At 43.6% G+C, this 20,317-nt stretch overlaps 1 protein-coding gene across 4 annotated transcripts in view; it reads left to right on the forward strand.

Moving 5' to 3' along the window:
* LOC121655182 (ras and Rab interactor 2-like) overlaps nt 1–17,730 on the forward strand; it is a 68,859-nt gene extending 51,129 nt beyond the window's left edge. For all 4 annotated transcript variants that reach the window (XM_042009652.1, XM_042009653.1, XM_042009654.1 and 1 more), the window contains 4 exons: nt 14,482–14,790; nt 14,882–15,013; nt 15,943–16,106; nt 16,212–17,730. In XM_042009652.1, the coding sequence (XP_041865586.1) occupies nt 14,482–14,790; nt 14,882–15,013; nt 15,943–16,106; nt 16,212–16,655 (1,049 nt within the window). In that variant the 3' untranslated portion in view covers nt 16,656–17,730. The remainder of the gene's footprint in view (nt 1–14,481; nt 14,791–14,881; nt 15,014–15,942; nt 16,107–16,211) is intronic.
* Nucleotides 17,731–20,317: the final 2,587 nt, after the last annotated feature.

Consider the following 20,317-nt stretch of genomic DNA (forward strand, 5'->3'; position numbering starts at 1 on the left):
ATAGCTCAAGGACAGGCAAATCTGTGGTCTACACATCCTCGTCACTGAGCTGGTGTTTTCTTATTGGACCTGCCTGATGCAGGTGGCTGCATCTGAAAAGTTTATACAGCTGTCAGATTTGTTGTTGTGATATAACATTTTTTGTCACAAAGAAGTCTTATCCCATGCAGTTTAATACAAGCTTGCTGTATGAGAGGATTATCTCCAGCTTTTCATTGAGATGTTATTTGGTTAGTCTAGAAAAGGACAGAAAGGGTTTAACCTCCTAAAAACGTCAACCTGCAATGCTCTCTCTGAAGGCTCTACTGGTGTGTAGCAAGATCTGTGGTGGTGCTGCTGCATTTTAGCTTAACTGTTCACAAAATGAATCCAGTTTTCTCGTCAGTAATTTTTCTTCGACAGTTTATGTTCTGCAAATTCTGGCATCCAGTGAAAACACGTTTCTGTGATGATAAATTTTATTAAGTGTGCATCCAGTTAAAATCTGTAAAAAAAAAAGAGAGATAGATAGACATGGAGAACCACAGTACTATTAGATTTATGAATCTGGGAAATAGATTGTTTCCACATGTCATACAAGAAACATTCATGAAAGGTGTTTCTTGGTACTTGGTACAGGCTTTACTCAAATCATGAAATGAATACTGTTTAAAACCTCTAGAAATGATTTATCAGCTTAATTTCTCATCTGGAGACTGTCGTGACAGTATGGTGTTAATAAGAGCCTGTTGTGGCAGAGGGATGGTTGTTTAATAGTTCGAATCACTCCCACGAGTCCAGTCACTCTTCGCTTCTTGTTGGCACCTGCAAACAGTAAGTGAGAAAAACAAAACTGTGGCCGCTCTCCTTCAGTATGTGCTGAATTGATGAGGTGAGGTTGTGATGTTGGTGAGGGGGTGGTACGAGCATTGTCTCCTCAGATCATCAGTTCCAGCTCCAGCAGTAATTCTGCTGAAGGATAACCAAAGACTTTATTTTCTGGGTGTGTTTGTCCGCTTTTCAAAGCTTCAGGTTTTGCTTTGCTTCTTTCTCAGTAAGCATGCTAACTACAGTCAGTTCTGTGGATGACAGATGCAGGTCCTGCTGAGATAGAAAGTAAAAACTGCATATGCAGATGTGCATTGGCAAAAAAAAGGGAAAAAGCAATCTGCTGAGTTCAGGGTTTTTCTGGAAATAGTCAGCAGAGTGCACTCACACTTGGTCCTTATTCAGCAGTCCTGTGGTTTGGCCTCCCACTCTTCATCCATCCTGTCTGGAGCATGATATCATGGTGTGTGACTGACTGTTAGAGCTGAGCTGATGGTGACAAAACACACTCGTGTCTTGTGACTGGATTTGTGCAGATCCTGGATTCTGAGTAAGAAATGCCTCCACAGTTTAGTAGTCCTTCCCAGCTTTGGCACATATTTGCCTTCTGTGTGTGTCTTTAAGATAAGAAAACACACGCATTCACAATGGAGATAAATTAGTTTGAATATGATTATAAATGTGTAATAAATGATCTATAAACTGTGTAAACCTTTTTGTGTTTAACTTTGGGTTCTTGCTAATGTGTGTTCAAATGCACACACAAATATCAAACAGTTTGGGCAAGTTTACACATCCACACATTACAAACTGCACAAACAATAGTTTGCAAACAGATGACCATTTTCATGCAAAAAATTCTCCTCCAAATGCAAACCATTACATGCATGTGCATTTATGCAGAGATCGTCTTGCATGTGTGTGTGAAGTTTTGAGACTCCTTTCATGTGTTCAAATTCCTCACAGTTTCAGAAATACACAGTGCATTTAAGTGCTGTTGGAAAAATGGTTCATCTGGATTTTAATTGGATTCTCTTCTATAGTATTTTCAAAGTGGAGGGAATATCTGCTTCCGTAAAATAGCCAGATGTACAATTCTGTAAAACTTTAAAATACTTGCAATATTATAAACCAAGTCAGAAAAGGAAGAGTTACCACGAGTCATGATAGTAACCTGTTACCGTTTACAAATCATGTATTACACAGCTGTAACAATCCTGAGTGGATTTTCCTCAGCTAGTCTGTGTCATCTGTGTTCTGCTATGTTGCTTTCTGGGTGGTTAACACTGTTACCTCACAGCAACAAGGTTTCTGTTCTCGTTGCTGTGGCTTCCTCCCACAGTCCGAAAACAAGCATGTTGGGTTAATATATGGTTATTTATTGTCCTTAGAAGTGAGTGTGAGGGGTTGTTTTTCTCTGAATAGTTGAAGATATAGAATGACATTAACCTATTAGGGTACATTTACACTGCAGGTCTTAATGCTCAAATCTGATTTAATTCTGCAGTCTGGTTTTTTTTTTTCTTTTTTTTTTTTGCGTGGTCATTCACGTTATCATTTCAGTGTGACCTTAATTACACTTTAATGTGAACAGTAGGTGGCTGTGAAGTGACACGTATGCACTGTCTCACTTCTGTGATGTCAAAGTTGGATGAATTGCAGCATAACGTTCAGACTGAGGTGGCTTTGACACAGATCAGATGTAGCCTGTGGCCTGGGTCAGATTCAAAGAAATCTGATTTGTGCCGTTCAGACTGTTATTAAAAATCTGATGAGTCATATATGGCAAAAAAAAAAAAAAAATTAAATTGAATTGAATTGAATTGAATTGAGCTGCAGTGTGAACACAGTCTTAGTTTCAGACTGTCCGCCACACATCAGAAATACAATCTTGACTAAATGATGACACCAACAAGAAAAACATTTTAAATTCCACTATTGTTTCTCTGTGAATTACAGTAATAGTAATAAACACTTCACTGATAAAGCACAAATAAATGCCATAGTTATGTCAGATGTTTCTACATGAAGAGTAAAGAGAGCAGAGAGGAGCCCAGTGCATCATGGGACGTCCCCCAGCAAAGAGAAGCCCAGTGCATCATGGGCCGTCCCTCAGCAGAGAGAAGCCCAGTGCATCATGGGACGTCCCCCAGCAAAGAGAAGCCCAGTGCATCATGGGACGTCCCCCAGCAAAGAGAAGCCCAGTGCATCATGGGCCGTCCCCCAGCAGAGAGGAGCCCAGTGCATCATGGGATGTCCCCCAGCAAAGAGAAGCCCAGTGCATCATGGGCCGTCCCCCAGCAGAGAGGAGCCCAGTGCATCATGGGACATCCTCCAGCAGAGAGGAGCCCAGTGCATCATGGGATGTTCTCCCAACAGAGGAGCCCAGTGCATCATGGGACGTTCCCTCAGCAGAGAGGAGCCCAGTGCATCATGGGACGTTCCCCCAGCAGAGAGGAGCCCAGTGCATCATGGGACGTCCCCCAACAGAGAGGAGCCCAGTGCATCATGGGACGTTCCCCCAGCAGAGAGGAGTCCAGTGCATCATGGGACGTTCCCCCAGCAGAGAGGAGCCCAGTGCATCATGGGACGTTCCCCAGCAGAGAGGAGCCCAGTGCATCATGGGACGTTCCCCCAGCAGAGAGGAGCCCAGTGCATCATGGAACGTTCCCCAACAGAGAGGAGCCCAGTGCATCATGGGACGTTCCCCCAGCAGAGAGGAGCCAAGTGCATCATGGGACGTTCCCCCAGCAGCCTCAGCCTATAGCAGCAGGACTAAAGAATGGATTAGGGTTGCCTACTACAAGAATTATCAAGAAGGAAAGTTCAAAAAATGATCTGAAAAGAGAGAGAGTGTCTGATTCCCGAAGCCAAACTGGGAGTTGGTTACACAGAGAGGGGTCTGACTGAAGGGTCTGCTTCCCATTCTAATTTTAAAACCTCTACAAACCACAAGAAAACCTTCAGTCTGACAGAGAAGTCAGTTGGAAAAGCCCTGAACTCTGAGCTCTTTAAAAACTAATTATGACGGGGTCTTGTCCAAGATTACAGCTGACCTTGAGAGGTGGTCATATTTGCCAAATTCCCTTAGATCACGTGTCTCAATCATCAAAATGAATGTTTTACCTCGTATCAATTTTCTGAGCTCTATGCTCCCACTGCCACCATTGGCTCGCTATTGGGATAGATTGCAGAGAGTTATTACTAAATTCATATGGAATGGAAAACGTCCCCGTTTGAAATTATCCACAATCCAACGTTTTAGGTCCGCTGGAGGCTTGTCACTGCCCAACTTCAGGCTGTATCACTGGGCTTTTACTAGTGTTAATTTTGTCAGCCCTTTTCTAATTTAGTCTTAGTCTTAGTCTTGTCACAAAAACAAAAAAAATATTTTTGTCAAATTTAGTCAGCCATACACCATTCTTTTTAGTCATGTTTTTGTTGACGAAAAGTGCTGGCATTTTAGTCTTATTTTAGTCTAACAACAACCACTTGTATTTTAGTCTAGTCTTAGTCTAGTTTTAGTCTTAGTGTAGTTTTAGTCTTTTATTCTTAGTCATCATTTTTTTCCTCTGGGGTTGAAGGGGGGGATTAAGCTCTGCCAATCCACCACACACACAACTCTGATGATGGTTTAAGAAATACACCAATATACTGAAAGGTTACCATTTTATTTTTAACACCTTACAGAAATCTAGCGCTTGAAACATTCTCTCAAACCTATGCAGACCAATGAGATCTTGACCTAACACATGACATCTTTAGATGACTTAAATGAGCTCTGGACTGAACAAATTACATCTTTAGCTGACTTAAATGAGCTGAGCTCTGGACTGAACACATGACATCTTTAGATGACTTAAATGAGCTCTGGACTTAACACATGACATCTTTAGATGACTTAAATGAGCTCTGGACTAAACAAATGAGATCTGGACAAAATAAATTACCAGTTAGCTGTTTGTTCTTTTTCAAAACAACAGAATCACATTGCATACAGATTGCTTTTAACATGCTTCAGATTTATATATCCAATGCGTTGTAACTCACATTGCAAAAGGTTTCAAGATAATTGTCCATCTATGATCATTGTCTTTCTCCGTGGAAAGAGACTTGAATTGGCGGTACTTTTGGAGCGCCTAATTTTTTTTTCTGCTAACGTCTGCTCTATATGACTGTTCGTTCAAATCAATGGGCTAGCTAATAGCGTCCAAACATTTCAAAGATTAACAGCATTTTAACGCAAATGAAACACAACAATTGTTAGTTGTGTAGCCTACTGTGTACTGTAAGCCATCTTTATTTTCATATCATGATTAGAACTGAAGACATACCTTGATATCGGGGTGATTAATCTTGATATGCCTCTTCAGATTTGTGGTGTTTTTCCCTGCAATCCTCGCACCACACGTCTTTCCATCTCGCAGAATTATACATTCACTTTTTCTTTCAACTGAATTGTACTTGAAATGTGTCCATACATCCAGTCTCCTCTTTCTCCCAAGCATGTTCGCGGTCGCTGCATTAGTAGGCTGAAAACACACAGAGACAGCGGAGCGAAACGGGTGCTTAGCTGCGGCAGGGTCGCACTGACTAGACAGGAAGTTAGCTATGCACACAGGGTTGCAATAGGACATGAAAGGACATGTGACATCTCGCAGTGTAGTTGGCTTTCCGGCTTGTTTACATTGTGAGAAAAAGTATCTGTGTGACAAAGGGAGACAGACACAGACTCAAAGTCTTCCCGATGTCTGTTTCACGGACGATTACAAAAAATATTTTTCTATTTTCGTTTTCGTCCAATTACCCAAAGTTTAGTCTCGTCTTTTTTCGTTGACGATATTTTGTGGCTCTATATTTTTTTGTCAGAGTTCCAGAACCATGACTTGGTCTCGTCATCGTCTCGTCTTAATCATTGAAAAATGCTTAGTAGACTAATATATTTCGTCTCGTCTCGTCTGACGAAATTAACACTGGCTTTTACACTGCGTCCATTGGTTGCCTGGTTTAACAGCTCAGTGGATGTGTCTTGGCGGATATTGGATGAATCTTCGGCATATCCATTAAAATTACAGGAAGTATTATTTGCAAACACCCCTCTGAGGAGATGTCGGGCACTATATGGTCCCATCTTGTCTCACGCTATTGCAGTTTGGCGTTCTGTAGAGAAAGCTTGTGGTGTTGTTTCTAATTGGAACCCTTATTCCCCCATATTTAATAATGAAAGTATTTTGATTGATAAATGCTCTATTAAACAAGCTCAGTGTAGACATTGGTTCGATAAAGGTGTACGTTCCCTTGGCGATATATTCGGAGATAACGGCCTGCTTTCATTTGAAGACCTTTGTGTCAAATTTAACCTACAGTGCTCCACTTTCTTTTTCTTTCTGCAGTTAAGATCGGCCATGAAAGCCTATGGGGTACCATGGAATGTTCCACTAAAAAGTCATCCTTTGCTTAGGTTTTTTAATTGTACCAGTGGACTGAAAGGTGTAATTTCTAAGCTGTATGTTTTTATTCTAGAGATGACTTATGTTCCTTTACGCCTGAACTCTTGTTGGCAATCTGATATCCCTAATTTTCCTCATAATTTTGATTGGGAAGCAGTATGGAACTCTGTATTACACTCATCTAGGAACCCCGATCATCAACAGATTCATCTAAACTTTATCCATAGGACCTATATGACACCCCGTAAACTTTACAATATGAAACTGAAGGCTGACCCAAGCTGTTCGCTCTGCCACACGGGCTCAATAGGTACCTATTTTCACATGGTGTGGGAATGCCCAGACGTGGCGAATTTTTGGGAGGGGGTAAGGAATAGTCTGTCTATTCTGTTGTCTTGTGATGTTCCCCTTTCACCTTTGGTTTTGATCCTCGATGATACTTCTCTGCTGAAATGCTGTAAAATGAAAAAGAGAATCTTTTTGGCTGGCTTGACCGCTGCTAAGAAGATGCTAGCCTTAAGATGGAAACCTCCACACTCTTTGTCCCATCGTCAATGGGTACTAACATTTATCGATGTGTCCTACTTGGAACTGTCCACAGCGCGGATGCATAATGCGAAGGAAGAAACTATAAATCTTTGGAATCGAACTGTGTCTGATCTTAAGGCCCTTTTGGAATGAGGCGTATGTGTGTTTATTGTTTTCTTTGTTTTGCTGTACGACTATATATTGTAACATTTTCTCATGTGCAGATTTACTTTTAATGTCCTGGACCTGTGTTGTATTGTATTCTGTTGTTCTATATTTCAAAAGATAATAAATATTTGATCACAAAAAAAAAATACTTGCAATATTATAAACCAAGTCAGAAAAGGAAGAGTTACCACGAGTCATGATAGTAACCTGTTACCGTTTACAAATCATGTAAATCATGTAGAACAAGCACTGATTTCAGTCAGGGTTGGTACAGTCAGTTAGGTGAGTTTACTGCTTGAGTTTCTGTCTTGGTTTCGGGTTATTGTTTACATTGCTGGTGTGGGGCTCTGTCGTTAGCACCTTCTCTCTTCAACCAGTTGAGGCCGTGACGCGGGTCACACCCACTGTGTACTGCTCAGGGCAAAGCAGATAGAGGCAGTGATTTTGAGGAAAATCCCGTATAAAAGAGAGAATTTGTTTAACTTCAGCAGAACAAGCACTGATTTCAGTCAGGGTTGGTACAGTCAGTTAGGTGAGTTTACTGCTTGAGTTTCTGTCTTGGTTTCGGGTTATTGTTTACATTGCTGGTGTGGGGCTCTGTCGTTAGCACCTTCTCTCTTCAACCAGTTGAGGCCGTGACGCGGGTCACACCCACTGTGTACTGCTCAGGGCAAAGCAGATAGAGGCGGTGATTTTGAGGAAAATCCCGTATAAAAGAGAGAATTTGTTTAACTTCAGCAGAACAAGCACTGATTTCAGTCAGGGTTGGTACAGTCAGTTAGGTGAGTTTACTGCTTGAGTTTCTGTCTTGGTTTCGGGTTATTGTTTACATTGCTGGTGTGGAGCTCTGTCGTTAGCACCTTCTCTCTTCAACCAGTTGAGGCCGTGACGCGGGTCACACCCACTGTGTACTGCTCAGGGCAAAGCAGATAGAGGCGGTGATTTTGAGGAAAATCCCGTATAAAAGAGAGAATTTGTTTAACTTCAGCAGAACAAGCACTGATTTCAGTCAGGGTTGGTACAGTCAGTTAGGTGAGTTTACTGCTTGAGTTTCTGTCTTGGTTTCGGGTTATTGTTTACATTGCTGGTGTGGGGCTCTGTCGTTAGCACCTTCTCTCTTCAACCAGTTGAGGCCGTGACGCGGGTCACACCCACTGTGTACTGCTCAGGGCAAAGCAGATAGAGGCGGTTTCAGCCGGGTGCAATCAAGCAAAGTGTGCTCAGCTGTGTCAGCTCCAGGTACTTTTCCACACATGGTGCGCTGAAGCGTCAGCGAGGCGTCAGCCTTTGTGTCACCCCACGTCGGGTTAAGACCACAAAGGGTAAAGACCTGCAAGTCTACCTGCGCGAGTCCACCGAGCAAAGGCACGAGCTTAAACCTCCTCACAACTATATTAATGCACAATGTGCTTCAAACCCATCCCTGTCAGATATGGGTACAGACCAAGACGTGTCACCCATAGACACTGCAATCCGCAAAACCTGTCCTTTCCAATGGCATGCACATCAGTCACACCCTCTGTTACCTTTGGTCTCTGGAACTGTCAGTCCGCAGTTAACAAAACAGAATTTATCAGTTCATTGATAAATCTCTCTGATATTCAGGTCCTAGCCCTGACTGAAACCTGGATCCGTCCAGAAAACACAGCTACACCAGCTGCCCTTTCTGTCAATGCAGAATTTAGCCAAACACCTCGCTCAGCTGGACGAGGAGGTGGAACGGGCATTCTTATTTCTAAAAAGTGGAACTTAACTTCTGTCCGTCCTATGGCTAACTGCTCATCACTTGAGTATCACGCAGTAAAGGTCTCTACACCCATCACTGCTTACATTCTGGTCATTTACCGCCCTCCGGGTGGCAGTATAGCTGAGTTTGTCTCTGAAATGGACATGATTCTCTCTGACATTCCTGATGATGGCACACCACTAATTGTCATGGGAGACATGAACATTCACATTGACAAACCACAGGCAACTGACTTTCTGGCTCTTATCTACTCTTTCAATCTCAAACTGGTACAGACTCCTCCAACACACAAAGCTGGCAATACTCTTGACTTGGTGCTGACCAGAAACTGCTCCACAGCCGACCTGTCTGTCACCCCACTGCACCTCTCTGACCACTTCCTGGTTAAATTCTCTGTCTTCCTTCCTCATGTCAATCAAGCGGCTCCAAAAATGGTGTCCTACCGCAGAAACTTGAGATCCCTCAGACCTACACAGCTGTCTGATGAGGTTTACTCTACCCTCCCTTCCCACTCAGACTTCTCCTTACTGTCTGTTAATGAGGCTACAGAAACACTCTGCTCCTCTCTCGCCTCCTCTCTGGACAAACTCTGTCCTCTGGTGTCAAAACCAGCCAGACAAAACCCTCCCAGTCCATGGCTCACAGAGGCTCTAAGGGATCACAGAACCGGACTCAGGGCGGCTGAAAGAAAGTGGCGCAAATCAAAAGAGCACACTGACTTGTCTGAGTACCAGCAAAAACTTGTAACTTTCACATCCAGCCTAAAGGCGGCCAAGATAGCCTTTTATCAGAACAAGATCCGCAATGCTCCCAACACACGACAACTGTTCATGGCGTTTAACTCTCTTCTATCTCCACCACCTGCTCAGCCTCCCACTGTGCTGACTGCAGAAATGTTTGCTTCCTACTTCACTGAAAAGGTTGCTACCATCAGTAACCAATTCACTGAGCCTGACCAACTCAGCCTTACCAAACCAGCTACTGGTACCTCACTATGCTCCTTCCGCTCTCTAAATGAGGACGAAGTCTCTTAACTTCTAGTCAGCTCAAAACCCACAACCTGTCCTCTTGATCCTGTTCCCTCTGACATCCTGCAGAGCATTTTACCTACAGTCAAATCTGCAGTAACTCATATTATCAACTCCTCTCTTAAGTCCGGTGTCTTTCCTTCTGCCTTCAAGCAAGCTCGGGTTCCCCCGCTGCTGAAGAAACCCACACTCAACCCAGCCCAGGTTGAAAACTACCGGCCGGTCTCACTGCTTCCATTCATGTCTAAATTACTAGAGCGTGCCGTCTTCAGTCAGGTCTCACAGTTCCTCCAAGACAACAACCTGTTAGATCCATATCAATCTGGATATAGGCATGGTCACTCTACTGAAACTGCTCTCCTGTCAGTTACTGATTCCCTACGGCTTGCCAGATCCACTGGTCAATCCTCAGTCCTTATACTGCTGGACCTGTCGGCTGCCTTTGACACTGTCAACCATCATATACTGTTCTCCAAACTCTTAGAGCTTGGCATCTCAGGATCTGTCCTCTCGTGGTTTACATCCTACCTCACAGGGAGATCATTCAAAGTATCTTGGCGAGGGGGCGTGTCCAGATCACATGGGCTGACAACAGGGGTGCCTCAGGGCTCGGTGCTCGGCCCTCTTCTCTTTTCCCTATACACCTCCTCACTCGGTGCAGTCATTAGCTCTCATGGTTTCTCCTACCACTGCTATGCAGATGACACTCAGCTTTTCCTTTCTTTCCCACCTGATGACACAACCGTCTCAATGCGAATATCAGCATGCCTTGCTGACATCTCTGCATGGATGAAGGATCGCCACCTTCAGCTAAATCTGTCCAAGACTGAGCTTATTGTCTTCCCAGCCAGTCCTTCTTTACCACCACAGATAAGTGTGCAGCTTGACTCAATCACACTAGTGCCTACATCTTCTACCAGGAATCTTGGTGTCATGGTAGACAACCAGCTGACCTTTAAGGACCATGTTGCCTCGGTTTCCCGGTCTTGCCGATTTGCTCTCTACAACATCAGGAGGATCAGACCCTACCTGACTGAACACACGACCCAGCTCCTGGTCCAGGCTCTGGTCATTTCACGCATTGACTACTGCAACTCCTTACTGGCTGGCCTGCCTGCATGCTCAGTTAAACCTCTGCAGATGATCCAGAACGCAGCAGCACGTCTGGTCTTCAACCAGCCCAAAAGAGCTCATGTCACTCCGCTGCTAATTGCTCTTCACTGGCTTCCAGTTGCAGCACACATCAAATTCAAAGCTCTGCTTCTGGCTTACAAAACAATAACCCAAACGGCTCCGGTCTACCTTCACTCCTTAATCCAGAGCTACACTCCCTCTCGAAACTTACGCTCTACCAGTGAAAGACGCCCAGTGCTCCCACCACAACGTGGCGCAAAATCAGTAGCTAGACTCTTCTCCTCTGTTGTTCCCCGGTGGTGGAACGATCTACCAAACTCCGTCCGATCCGCAGAGTCCGTATCCACTTTTAAGACCAAGCTAAAGACTCAGTTGTTTAAGGAGCATTTCCACATTTAGCTTAACTAAATGAGTCAGAAAGATTTGTCCAGCTTTTTGGCTCAACCAAGTACTGAAGAAGCTGTGTGCACTTATGCCCAAGATGATATTGTGTGATGAAATCATGCACTTATGCCCAAGTTGATATTATGTGATGAAATCATGCACTTATGACCTACTTGATATTGTGTGATGAAATTGTGATCCTGTATTTAAATAAAATGACTAAAAAAAAAAAAAAAAAATTATATGCACTGCACTAGCACTACATGACAGCACCTGGGTCCAACTGGACTCAAAAGCGGTCTGACTATCACTTAATTATGACGTCCCATCTTGTTTGAATTCATGCTTGTGTTGTTCTTCCTCTCAAATGTAAGTCGCTTTGGATAAAAGCGTCTGCTAAATGACTGTAGAATAGAATAGAATAGAATGTATTACACAGCTGTAACAATCCTGAGTGGATTTTCCTCAGCTAGTCTGTGTCATCTGTGTTCTGCTATGTTGCTTTCTGGGTGGTTAACACTGTTACCTCACAGCAACAAGGTTTCTGTTCTCGTTGCTGTGGCTTCCTCCCACAGTCCGAAAACAAGCATGTTGGGTTAATATATGGTTATTTATTGTCCTTAGAAGTGAGTGTGAGGGGTTGTTTTTCTCTGAATAGTTGAAGATATAGAATGACATTAACCTATTAGGGTACATTTACACTGCAGGTCTTAATGCTCAAATCTGATTTAATTCTGCAGTCTGGTTTTTTTTTTTCTTTTTTTTTTTTGCGTGGTCATTCACGTTATCATTTCAGTGTGACCTTAATTACACTTTAATGTGAACAGTAGGTGGCTGTGAAGTGACACGTATGCACTGTCTCACTTCTGTGATGTCAAAGTTGGATGAATTGCAGCATAACGTTCAGACTGAGGTGGCTTTGACACAGATCAGATGTAGCCTGTGGCCTGGGTCAGATTCAAAGAAATCTGATTTGTGCCGTTCAGACTGTTATTAAAAATCTGATGAGTCATATATGGCAAAAAAAAAAAAAAAAATTAAATTGAATTGAATTGAATTGAATTGAGCTGCAGTGTGAACACAGTCTTAGTTTCAGACTGTCCGCCACACATCAGAAATACAATCTTGACTAAATGATGACACCAACAAGAAAAACATTTTAAATTCCACTATTGTTTCTCTGTGAATTACAGTAATAGTAATAAACACTTCACTGATAAAGCACAAATAAATGCCATAGTTATGTCAGATGTTTCTACATGAAGAGTAAAGAGAGCAGAGAGGAGCCCAGTGCATCATGGGACGTCCCCCAGCAAAGAGAAGCCCAGTGCATCATGGGCCGTCCCTCAGCAGAGAGAAGCCCAGTGCATCATGGGACGTCCCCCAGCAAAGAGAAGCCCAGTGCATCATGGGACGTCCCCCAGCAAAGAGAAGCCCAGTGCATCATGGGCCGTCCCCCAGCAGAGAGGAGCCCAGTGCATCATGGGATGTCCCCCAGCAAAGAGAAGCCCAGTGCATCATGGGCCGTCCCCCAGCAGAGAGGAGCCCAGTGCATCATGGGACATCCTCCAGCAGAGAGGAGCCCAGTGCATCATGGGATGTTCTCCCAACAGAGGAGCCCAGTGCATCATGGGACGTTCCCTCAGCAGAGAGGAGCCCAGTGCATCATGGGACGTTCCCCCAGCAGAGAGGAGCCCAGTGCATCATGGGACGTCCCCCAACAGAGAGGAGCCCAGTGCATCATGGGACGTTCCCCCAGCAGAGAGGAGTCCAGTGCATCATGGGACGTTCCCCCAGCAGAGAGGAGCCCAGTGCATCATGGGACGTTCCCCAGCAGAGAGGAGCCCAGTGCATCATGGGACGTTCCCCCAGCAGAGAGGAGCCCAGTGCATCATGGAACGTTCCCCAACAGAGAGGAGCCCAGTGCATCATGGGACGTTCCCCCAGCAGAGAGGAGCCAAGTGCATCATGGGACGTTCCCCCAGCAGCCTCAGCCTATAGCAGCAGGACTAAAGAATGGATTAGGGTTGCCTACTACAAGAATTATCAAGAAGGAAAGTTCAAAAAATGATCTGAAAAGAGAGAGAGTGTCTGATTCCCGAAGCCAAACTGGGAGTTGGTTACACAGAGAGGGGTCTGACTGAAGGGTCTGCTTCCCATTCTAATTTTAAAACCTCTACAAACCACAAGAAAACCTTCAGTCTGACAGAGAAGTCAGTTGGAAAAGCCCTGAACTCTGAGCTCTTTAAGATTCAATGGAGCTTGGTCACTAAGAGCTTCATATAATCCTGGATTTAACAGGCATTCGATGAAGAGAAGATAAAACTGGAGAAGTATGATCTGATAATTATTTTTAGCATTTTGGATCAGATGGAGACTTTTTAAATGTTTCTGGGACAAAACAATAATCAGGAATTACAATCGTCCAATCTTGAAGTAATAAATCCATGGACTAGTTTTTTTGCATCACTCTGAGAAAGAATGTTCCTCATTTTGGGAATATTATGTAGAGGGAAGAAGGTGACACTAAGAACCTGTTTTATTTGTGAACCTAAGGACAGATCCTGGTCATTGTAGGACTGGAAACCAAGGTGATACCATCCAGAGTAATTCAAAAGTTGTCTTCCTGATGTTTTCAGGTCCAAAGACAACAACTTCATTGTGTCTGAATTTAGAAGAAGAGAATTCAGGACTTTATGTGTTTAAGACATATTTGTAATCTGACCATCTTATTGGTTTCATCATGTTTAATGAATAAGTATATGTGAGAATCATCTGCATAAAAATGAACATTTATACCATGCTTTCTAACAATATCACCTTATAAAAAGAAGCATGTACAGTGGAAAACGTATCGGTCCGAGTACAGAACCATGACTTACTCTGGTGTGTGAGGAAGACTCATTGTTTACATGAACAAACTAAAATCCATCATATAAACATGACTTAAACCAGCCTGATGTGGTTCCTTTAATACCAGTAACATGTTCTAGCCTCTGCAGCAGAATGTTGCCATTGATGCTTTCAGACGGTTTTATGTGTTGATGCCTACAGTTGCTGCATGGATTTAGTTCTCTGTGGAGCTTCAGAAACTCTTTGTGATGCTGATGCTGTCAGCATTATTAGACAGGTTCTGCTTGTATTATCTCATTCATGTGAATGGTATTACTTTTTATGTTGACAGATGAAATTGAAAATCACCTGCAAAGGCTCAGCTGTGTCCTTGTTCCCTCAGACCAAGTCCTGGAGAAAGCCATGCACAAGTGCATCTTGAAGCCTTTGAAGCCTGTGGTGAGCGCAGCCATGATGGAGTTCACAGTGCGCAGCGGGGAGTGGCAGCAGCTGAAGGAGAACCTGTCTTTGGCCAAGGCCCGGCATCCCCAGGACATGGGGGTGGAAGACATGTTGCCCCCTGACCCTGTGGCCATAGAGAAAATCAAGCACAAACTTCACACTATGTGTAAACTGTACTCCCCAGAGAAGAAGGTCTCCATGCTGCTAAGAGTCTGCAAACTCATCTACATCATCATGGAGGACAGTTCAGGTAGAACTCTTTTTTTTTTTTTTTACAGTTTCCAGACAGAGTGATCAGGTCTTCAGATCTGACCTGACCCATTGTCATGGCTTCATCTTAGGTCGTCTTTATGGTGCTGATGACTTCCTGCCCATGCTGACCTATGTGTTGGCCCAGTGTGACATGCCTCAGCTGGACAATGAGATCCTGTACATGATGGAGCTGCTGGACCCTTCACTGCTTCACGGAGAAGGTAAAAGGTTTACTGGCAGGCTACTCGGGTTGAAAAACACAACTCTCTAGAAAGACTAGTTCAGTTCTTAACCCCATCATTAAATAAACTATTTATTATGTATAAATGTATGTATCTACTACTGTAAACGTATTTTTAGGAGTTGCCAGTCGTGACACAACACATTTTCTGCAGCTGTAGCTCATTTTCTTTTCATTTTTTGTTTGGGGAAAAGTCCCGCCAACTTTCCCACGAGCATCGGAGGATGTTTGGTTTCTAGAAGCCGCTTTAGTGTTGAAGGCTTTAGTGTTTGACAGTAGTAGATCACACAGTTCTCGGCTCTGTCTTGTTACCTCTGTTTACAAAACCGTACTTAATGAATTAGATTTTACTTCCACAATTTTTTTTCCTTTCAAGATTTGGGACCAAACTAAAGCCTTTTCCATAAATCACCCTATGGGCTAGTGCAGGGGTGGCCAACGTCGGTCCTCAAGAGCCACAATCCTGCAGGTTTTCCATGCATCCCGCACCAACACACCTGACTCAAATTAAATGGATCCAACAGCCTATAAGGATCTGCACAATGACTCATTAGTTTAAGTCAGGTGTGTCGGTGCAGGGATGCATGGAAAACCTGCAAGATTGTGGCTCTCAAGGACTGACGTTGGCCACCCCTGGGCTAGTGGCTAGCTGAACCACCTCTTCTGCTTATTCAAACTTGTTAAACACCTGACTGATGCATTACCGCCACCAAGTGGTGGGAAACTGTATTGCAACTGAGCGTCTTAAGGATAACAGTAATGTCTCTCGAATCTTCAACTGATAACTTTTGCAGCCCACAGGTGCAAAACTGGATTAGTTTTTTGTGGCACTCGGGTAGTGCTGGACCATGGTTACGAATCACAGCACTAGATTGTTTATGATTGTTCTGCCTCGATGTGTTTGTCCAGGTGGCTACTACTTGACCAGTGCCTATGGAGCCATGTCCCTGATTAAGAACTTCCAAGACGACCAGGCAGCCCAGGTTCTGAGCTCTGAAACCAGAGATACTCTGCGCCAGTGGCACCGGCGACGCACCACCCAGCGCCCTGCTCCCTGTGTTGATGACTTCCAGGTGAGTTGAGTTATGCTGAAACATGTTGAGGAAAATCATTATAAGTTTTGCTTTAAGCCTCATTCCAAGGACACAGCTGATTATTTTCCTCTGACTGACCCTCAGAACTACCTGCGGGTGGCGCTACAGGAGGTCAACAGTGGCTGCACAGCCAAGACTCTGCAGGTCCGACCTCACGCCACTGTGGAAGAGGTGTGCCTGCTGTGCACCCACAAGTTTAAAGTGCCAAACCCCAAGAACTACGGCCTCTTCCTGCTAACTGATGGCAACTACGAACTGCTGGCCCCAGATGCACACCCCCAGAAGATTAAGGCCGAACTACACAGCCGCCTGCAGGCAGCTCCCTTCAACTTTGTCTTCCGTCGTTTGACCAACAGCAGCACCAGCAACCTCAATCACCTGAGTGTGGCCTCTGATCTCCAGACCAATCTCAACAACCTCAATACGAATGTATCCCTCCCCTCACCCCAGCCTACAGTAGCCTCTGATCTCAGCCACCTCAAAAGGAACTCCATCTCTGTATGTTTGCAGCAGCAAAACGAAGCCTGAACACAAGCTGTGCCTTCTTGATGCATTATTTCTAACAAACACACATCCATGAGCCATACCAGGGCTCTATGGGTCCAACTGGGCAAAACACTGTATTGTGTTATTGCACATGAGCTACAAAGCTATACTTCTCTTTTTTGGATGACACATCTGTTTTAGTCAACATCCCCTCACTGGAAAGTTGTCTCATGGTTAGACAACAGAAGAGGAGGGAAGGAAATAAAGACAGCTGCAGTTATTTTTACTTCTTTGGTTCTAGATTTGGCATCAAAGCAACACCAATGTAAACCGAGTGAATTATGGGGGAGATGTAAGATGTTCATGCACAGAGCTGCTGCTGTGTTGCCACCAGGGAAGAATCTGATCTCAGTAAATCAGTCACTAAGTTCACACATCTCTGTAGGTTTTATCAGGATTTACGTCCCATGGTTAACTGTTTCTATTATATAGTTATTTGTTTTTTTAAATTACTACTCTTTCTGATTGTCTCTTAAAAATGTATTTAGTGTCACCTAGTGGTGACTGATACACACAGCCACATGAGAATCCACTTGAAGCTGAGCCAGCAACAAGTTGCAGTATGTTAGAAGAAAACGAGATCTTGGTTGTACAGAAACAACTTCAAGAGAACATATTAATGTAAAACAGCAAATATTATGCATTTAACATATGGACACGTATCAGAGTAAAAACCAGATTTATTTAATGATCACTGTGGCTACATTATCAACCAATCAGACACCAGCATATTTGACCTTCTTATCTTAACGTTTTTTTTTTTCTGAGCATAAACGGCTGTTGGTGAACGTGTGTTATATTATTAAAAATTTAATCTGATTGGAGATAGAAGCTATGCAGTTGATAGTGGTGTTCAAAAAGATTTTTCTCAGTAAAAAGGCAGCTGTGTGTGTAAAACCTGGAGAAAACTGTCAGTTTTCAAGGAGCACTCCCAACAGTTTATGCTGCAAAGCCACTGATGAAGCCATGTAAAGTTTAGTAAGACAAAGAAAAGTTTTTAACTGTAAATTATCATCGGCCCTATTTGACCTGTGAGAATAAACACGTTTAAGCCACAGTTCCATGTTTCATTTCATTATTGTGTATGAAACCCTGAAATGACGGGAGACTGACAGCAGCTAACTGCTAATAGGGCTAACACTAGATGCTAACGGGACTAGTATAAACGTTAAACCCCATGTGATTTACATATGACCCCGTATTTTGTTTTAAATCTTTGAGGTGTGTTGCTTTACAATGTGGATATTTCATAAATGGCTCCACAGTTGTTTTTCTTCATTTTATTTTTCATATCTGAGCAAAGAACCGCTATTACACAACACTACAGTATCCATCACTGACAGTTTGTTGACCCCCAGTGGCCTAGGGTCGTGATCGTTGACTGGTTGCAGTGATACTTGTAGTGTGGCCAGTCTCCCAACGAAGGCACGTCTAATCTAATCATTTATGCCACTGTGATTGTTTAATCTAACATGATGTGATCTGACCTGGTGACTACCGTGAAGGACAAAAGAAATTGTGTAGTCTGATCGGCAACACAGTGTCACGGAGGATTTTCTGAAGTGTTACTGCCCTATCATTACAGTTTCCTCACTGTTCACATGCATTAACTTCTGGAATTTTTAACTGAACAAATACCAAAGCACAAAGTTTGTATTTCTCATTTAACTTCATAAATCATGACAATAAGCATTAAAACTCGAGTCTTGCATGTAAAACATGAGTCATCTGCTGAGTGCAAATGCAGGCTCTGCAGCTAGATTTTACTACTACTGGGCAGTGATGAGTCTCCTGGAAGAGGCTGACGCAGGGGAACCATCAACATTTTGGAGGCTTTAGTGTATATCTTCATAGCTCAAAGATTTTCATTTTGTCTTATCTCAACGATATGTTTTTTTTTTTCCTCTATTTAGACAGTGCTAGTAGGCTGTTGTAACAGACCCGACACCTGTCACCTGGCTGTTACCTGCAGCTGTCAGTAATGCGTCAGCGGACGTTTCTGAGGAAGGCGTTAGGTGACAGTCGAAAAAAGTCAGGTTTGGTACACCATCCTACTATTATTGTCTAATTAGAAGAAAAAAAACATACAATATTTCTTCATATTTTGTTGGAATTACAATGTGTTACCAATATTCAGTGTCACATCCAACATTATAATATTTTCTAATCCTTATCAACTGCAGCTATTCATACTATTCATTTTCTGTGATGTTACAAGGTTGCAGGGCAGCTGTAGCTCAGGACGAAGAGCAGTTGCCTGGTGCCTGGTGGTTAGATTCCAGGTTTCCTTGGGCAAGACTAAACCCCTCATTGCCCCCTCATGTGTCTAACGGGGAAAGAATGTGTATGACTGAGTAAAAGCACTAACTAAAAAAAATAGCACACAGGTTCAAATTAAGCACATGGACAGATGTGATTCATAAATTCAAAATAACATTTTATTAAAACAATTACAGGGGTTGAAGTAAAATTAAAATCACATACAGTATTTCTATAGAAGTGCATGGGTGAATGTGAAAAGTAGTGTTAAGAGTTTATTTACTATTCATTAACCCTTGTGGAACTCAAACCAGTGTTGTTTTTGTCAATGATGAGGATGACGAATTTATCTCGTTGACGAACCTTTTTTCATGACGATAACGAGACCGTGACGAGCTAAAAACGGCTCTCTGATGACGAAAACATAACGAGACGTTTGTGAGATTTCTTTGACGAGACGAGACGAAAATGTTCAAGGGCTGATTGGCATTAAAAACACGACATTTCTGCCTATTGTGAGCACAATCTGTCAGTCAGCCTAACACCAAGGCTAGGCACCCCAGGGACAAGAACATGTCTGCAGGTCCCCCAACCCCACCCCCCTATGTCCCCTTTACTCTCCCCAAACCCCCCCAGGGAGCAACAGCCCCCAGGCCACCAAGGCCCCGGATCCGGTCAGACACACAGTCTCCCACCTAATGACCCTCCCGACCACTGACCCAGACTAACCCCCAGAGCCGATGGACCCCCAAGGCCCCCCAGCCAGCCCCACCCCGACCCCCACAGAACGAGTAGACTTCAGCACCCCTTCCCACTACGTGATGTGACTAATCAGCAGGGTCCAGGGAGACTGAGAGTTAACTGATTGATGTTTAATGGATGCCGATGCAGTCTCTAGACTGATGTGATCCAACAGGAGATTTCTGTACTGGTTAATATTTAGATTAACCAGGGGGGGGGGGGGGGGCAGCTGGTAGAGATGGCATGGGATGATGAAAAATACATGGAAGTGTATGGGGAACTTATCAGTGAGGGAGAGAGGAGGATTTGATTATATAAGGCTGGACGGACACGTTTTCCATTGTTGACAGCTCTAGTAAACTTGCCAATAAAACATTTCTCTGCCGGTGGATAATTGTATCGCTGCTATCAAACTACAAATATGGCCAAATGGGGTGGAGTGGAACTCTCTGGGACCTGGAGGGAGGTGGGGCATGAAACACCTCATTCACATTTAAAGAGACAGCACCAAACGAGTCGTTCTAAAGACGCGCCTCTGAGGCGCATGTGGAGTGTTGTAAATATTTTTATAAATATAAATGATCACCTCATGTCACTTTAGGAGTCAGTCCTACTCATTCTGCTAAAAATTTAGGCCCTATGTG

This window comes from Melanotaenia boesemani, chromosome 16 (assembly GCF_017639745.1).
Source record: "Melanotaenia boesemani isolate fMelBoe1 chromosome 16, fMelBoe1.pri, whole genome shotgun sequence".
NCBI lineage: Eukaryota > Metazoa > Chordata > Actinopteri > Atheriniformes > Melanotaeniidae > Melanotaenia > Melanotaenia boesemani.